At 45.1% G+C, this 4984-nt stretch overlaps 1 protein-coding gene across 2 annotated transcripts in view; it reads left to right on the forward strand.

The window, feature by feature from the left end:
* The window catches only part of TATDN2 (TatD DNase domain containing 2), a 29554-nt gene that overhangs the window by 18096 nt on the left and 6474 nt on the right, over nt 1-4984 (forward strand). Inside the window, exons 4-5 of one of the 2 annotated variants that reach the window (XM_012647281.1) lie at nt 1636-2520; nt 3583-3684. In XM_012647281.1, the coding sequence (XP_012502735.1) occupies nt 1636-2520; nt 3583-3684 (987 nt within the window). The remainder of the gene's footprint in view (nt 1-1635; nt 2521-3582; nt 3685-4984) is intronic. The other variant, XM_012647290.1, reaches the window with a different exon arrangement.

The raw sequence follows: 4984 nt of genomic DNA on the forward strand, positions 1-4984 counted from the left end.
AAGATTATCTAAGGCAGGAAAATATAAAGCAGGAAATTTATAATTCATTTAAATTTTTGTTACCAATATTTGTTTCCTTTTAGAGTATAGATACAGGTATATAGAATTAGTATAGACTGAATCACAATATCTTAAGGTAGAGTGGGCATTAAAAATTTGTTTTTAAAATACCGCAGTTGGTGATGTTGCGAAGCTAAGTTCAGGAACCGTTATAATGTTTATTTCCACAAATTAATTCTACAACTGTTTGCGAGCACTTACTGTATGCCAGGTACTGGTCTAGGTGTTTGGGAGACATCAGTGGAAAAAAAAAATTCCTGACCTTGTGAAACTTACATTCTAGTAGGGCTAAATTGATTAATGCAAGGTATGGTTGTTCCGGTTACTATTGCTAGCCATTGGCCTAAAATAACTTTTTGCTCTCAATTTTGCAGGTCAGGAATTCAGAAAGGTCTAGACTTGGCAGGTCTTGCTTGGGGGGAGTCTCTCATGTAGTTCCTTTCAGATATTGGCAAGGCCTGCAGTCATCTGAAAGCTTGCTGGGCTAGACATCCAAGATGTGTACTCACATGGCAACAGTTAATGCTGGTTGTCAGCTAGGATGTCAGCCAGGTTGTAAACTGGCATACCTATGGGTGGTCTGACTTCTTATGTGGTACTTGGCTTCTCCTGGAGTGAGCAAGCTGAGAGAACCAGTTGGAAGCTGGTTGTTCTGACCGAGCCTTGGAAGTTACACAGCTTTACTTCTGGTGCATTCTCGGTTACACTTGAGTCTCTGGGTTGGCCCAGATTCAAGGGGAGGGGTCTTAGACCCCACTTCTCATTGGGGAGTAGTGGGGACTACAAAAATAATTTGAGCACACATTTTAAAACTACCACAACTGTTGTGGTTTTACATTTTGAATATACTGGATATGTTCTTAGAGATGAGAAGCTGGGCTCTGCTTGCCTCCAAACTTCCCAATACAGACTGTGTTCTACAGAGCAGTTTTTCTCAAGAGGGGTCATTAAGAAAGGGAGTGCAGGCCGGGCGCGGTGGCTCACGCCTGTGATCCTACCACTCTGGGAGGCCGAGGTGGGTGGATTATTTGAGCTCAGGAGTTCGAAACCAGCCTGAGCAAGAGCGAGACCCCGTCTCTACTAAAATTAGAAAGAAATTAATTGGACAACTAAAAATATATAGAAAAAATTAGCCGGGCATGGTGGCGCATGCCTGTAGTCCCAGCTACTCGAGAGGCTGAGACAGAAGGATCGCTTGAGCCCGGGAGTCTGAGGTTGCTGTGAGCTAGGCTGACGCCACGGCACTCTAGCCTGGGCAACACAGTGAGACTCTGTCTCAAAAAAAAAAAAAAAAAAAAGAAAAGAAAGGGAGTGCAGGTATAGCATCCCCTTTAGGAATGGCATTATTAGAGCATGGTCACAGGTTTATTCCTTGAACCTGATATGACTGTTCACAGCTGTAACTTGGCTGAGTTCTGGAAATTGTGAGGAAACCAGGTGACAAGGTGAGCTATTGGGCCAATGCAAAGCCTTCGCTGTGGCCAGAAAAACCAGAGTTTATGTTCTGCTGCTGACTGAGTACAGGAAGTTGTATTCACGTAGGAAGGCTAACCCGTTGCTATTTCTGTTCTACAGCATAAAGATAGGGAGGTGGTGATAGAGCGCCTCTCTTCAGGAAGCGACTGGTCTGATGTGGATGAGGTCCCCACAGTGAGATTCTCTCAGGAGGAGCCTGTCTCACTGAAACTCTCAGCAGCTCCAGAGCCGCCGCCTTTCGCCACAGACTATGTCATGTACCCGCCTCATCTGTACAGTAGTCCTTGGTGTGACTATGCCAGCTATTGGACCAGCAGCCCCAAGCCTTCAGCCTACCCCTCCACGGGCAGCAGCAGCAGCAACACAGCCCCGGCTGGGAGGAGCAGCCGGAGTCTCCTGAGTGATTATTCCCCCAGCTCTACAGTGAGCTCCCAGAACACCTCCAGAGACTTGGAGGCCACAGAGGAAGGCAGATCTCAGAACTCTAGGTCATTTTGTTTCTCCAGAAGCTCAGAAGAAGAAGAGGTGAAGGAGAAAAGAACGTTCCAAGAGGAGACACCACCGCGTCCTTGTGGAGGACACACATCTAGCTCCCTTCCTAGGAGCCACCGGGAGCCGAGCTTGGAGGAAGGCTTCATCGATACCCATTGTCACTTGGACATGCTCTATTCCAAGTTGTCTTTCAAAGGGACTTTTACCAAGTTCAGAAAAATTTATAGCAGCTCCTTCCCTAAGGAATTTCAGGGCTGCATCTCTGACTTCTGTGATCCTCGGACACTGACGGATTGCCTGTGGGAAGAGCTGTTGAAAGAAGATCTGGTTTGGGGGGCCTTTGGCTGTCACCCTCATTTTGCACGTTACTACAATGAAAGTCAAGAAAGAAATCTTCTGCAAGCCTTAAGGCACCCCAAGGCTGTGGCATTTGGGGAGATGGGCTTGGATTACTCTTATAAGTGTACCACGCCTGTCCCAGAACAGCACAAGGTAACGAGCCTCTCTTTAGTCTGCTTAGAGTTTTAATTCTTCTTTTAGTTATTGAAACCTAACAATAAGGGTTTCTCTACTTCTGGATCTGAAGAAATTAGAATCCCAGGACAGGCGCTGTCGCTCACCCCTGTAATCCCAGCACTTTGGGAGGCCAAGGTGGGAAGGAAGATCTCTTGAGGCCAGGAGTTCAAGGCTGTAGTGAACTATAATTGTGCCATGGCACTCCAGCCTGGGTAACAGGGTGAGACCCTGTCTCTTAAAAAAATAAAAAAAGAAGAATTTAGAATCTCTAAAAATTTACTTGTTCCCATTCAGACCATCTAGATGTCATTTTTCAAATGCTTCACAAGCTATTTTTAATTTTTCAGTTTTATTATGTAAGAGAAGGGAGAGTTACTTTGTGGCTTCTTATGGTTAAAGATAGTGTCAAAATATTTGTTTTCTTTCCTGGGGAAGCAACAAACTTTGGGTTTTGGTTTCATTTTTTAAAGTTCAGTATGTTCATTGCAAAACATTTGGAAAATATAAAAATGTATAAAAAAGGCAATTTCCCATTCAACCAGAGATGAGACTATTAGAATCTGAACATATTTCCTCATAGTATTTTTTTTTTTCTTTTTTGAGACAGAGTCTCACTCTTTTCACCTGGGCTAGAATGCCATGGCATCAGCCTAGCTCACAGCAACCTCAAACTCCTGGGCTCAAGCGATCCTTCTGCCTCAGCCTCCCGAGTAGCTGGGACTACAGGCACGCGCCACCATGCCCGGCTAATTTTTTCTATGTATTTTTAGTTGTCCGATTAATTTCTTCCTATTTTTAGTAGAGATGGGGTCTCGCTCTTGCTCAGGCTGGTCTCGAACTCCTGAGCTCAAACAATCCGCCCGCCTCGGCCTCCCAGAGTGCTAGGATTACAGGCGTGAGCCACCGCGCCCGGCCCTCATAGTATTTTTTGAGCACTGCGTTTTAGCAAGGGAAAAGTTGTAGCATTTCAGTGGAAGTTTCTGAAAGAGCAGGACAAGGAGAAAGACCCTCCCACTCCACCTCTTCCTTGGTTCCCAGGTTGAATTTGTTGTTGGAGAATGTGCTGCCTTCCTGGAGTGGCATGGAGGCCTGAGAGGTCTGAGTCTGCGTGCCCAGCAGGCTCCAGGCGTTGGGCAGCAGGTGCGTGGACTCCACCCTGTGCAGAATTTGACACACCAACTTTCCTTTTGGCACTGTCTCAAATCTGGCTTGAGACAGCAATTTATTGGCCAGAGGTGAATGGTAAAATAGCTAAATCTGAACACAGGAAAAAGTAATTTTTAGGAAAGTGGGACAAATATTTAATATTCTGCTTTCCCATCTGGTTTCTGTCGTGCAGGTCAGATGTGGTAGGGAAAGAGGAAGAGTTCAGAAGTGTATACTTGGAGGGGTGTCATGTTTAATTGTATAGCGACTGTTTACTGAATGCCTGCTTGGCGCCAGGAAATGTGTTACGTATTTCACAGTAACTTTTTCCTTTATTAAATTGTCAGTTTCAGATAGATCTGTATATAAAGGTCCCTGGGGCATGCTGCACAACAAACTGAACTTGAAGTGATAGCATGGGGTGATAAATAAAATATCATTTCGCTTGATGAGATATGACTCAAAAGTGGAAAGTAGAGGAAATAAATTGCTGGCTGGGCGGGGGGGCAAAGCTGCATGTAAAGGAGAGGAAAAGCCTAGAAATATTTCTGTAAACATTAGAGACTCCTAGGCTGGATTGGAGCAAGTGGATGCTATGTTCTTGATGTATTAATAAATGTAAAATTCAGCACCCAGATGAGATGAATGGTGGTGACTGCAGCTGTACTAGTTAGGTGTCTGTGCTGAGTTGCGTTTGCCCAAATGCAGACTGCTGAATGTTTTATCTTGGGAAAGAAAGAAGAAAAGCCTGTGGGAGGACTATCTGGCCAAGTCACTAGGGTGCTAGAACTGGCTCGTTATAGGAGAGAACTTGGTTTTTGTGCCTAATGTTTTCTGGAAAGATTGGAAAATAGAGAAAAGCAAAAGAATTGGGAAAAAATTGTAGTTACTCTGCTACTCAGAGCAAACCCCTGTTAACTTTTTCCTTGTTTATCTGTGTGTTTACAGATTAACTGTTTAACTTTTGAGAGTTAGAGCCTGAATAGTTCTTGTGTAAGTTCCACACACAGCCGATATGATTATCAGAATCCCTTGGCATCTGGGATGGATGCCAGGGAGAACAGACTGTCCTTCCCCACCCAGGCTGCATCTGTCTCTATTTGTGTTTGACTAAAATTAATTATTGAAGTAATAAATACGCCAGGGACACCTGAGGCCACCCTGAGGAGAGACCGACTAACTCTGGAATCCCTGGAAGTAACGGATCAGCTGGGAACCCAGGCTTATGAAAGGGAAGAGAGGGGCCGGGCGCGGTGGCTCACGCCTGTGATCCTAGCTCTCTGGGAGGCCGAGG

Source organism: Propithecus coquereli, unplaced genomic scaffold (genome assembly GCF_000956105.1).
Source record: "Propithecus coquereli isolate 6110/MARCELLA unplaced genomic scaffold, Pcoq_1.0 Scaffold107, whole genome shotgun sequence".
Taxonomy (NCBI): Eukaryota; Metazoa; Chordata; class Mammalia; order Primates; family Indriidae; genus Propithecus; species Propithecus coquereli.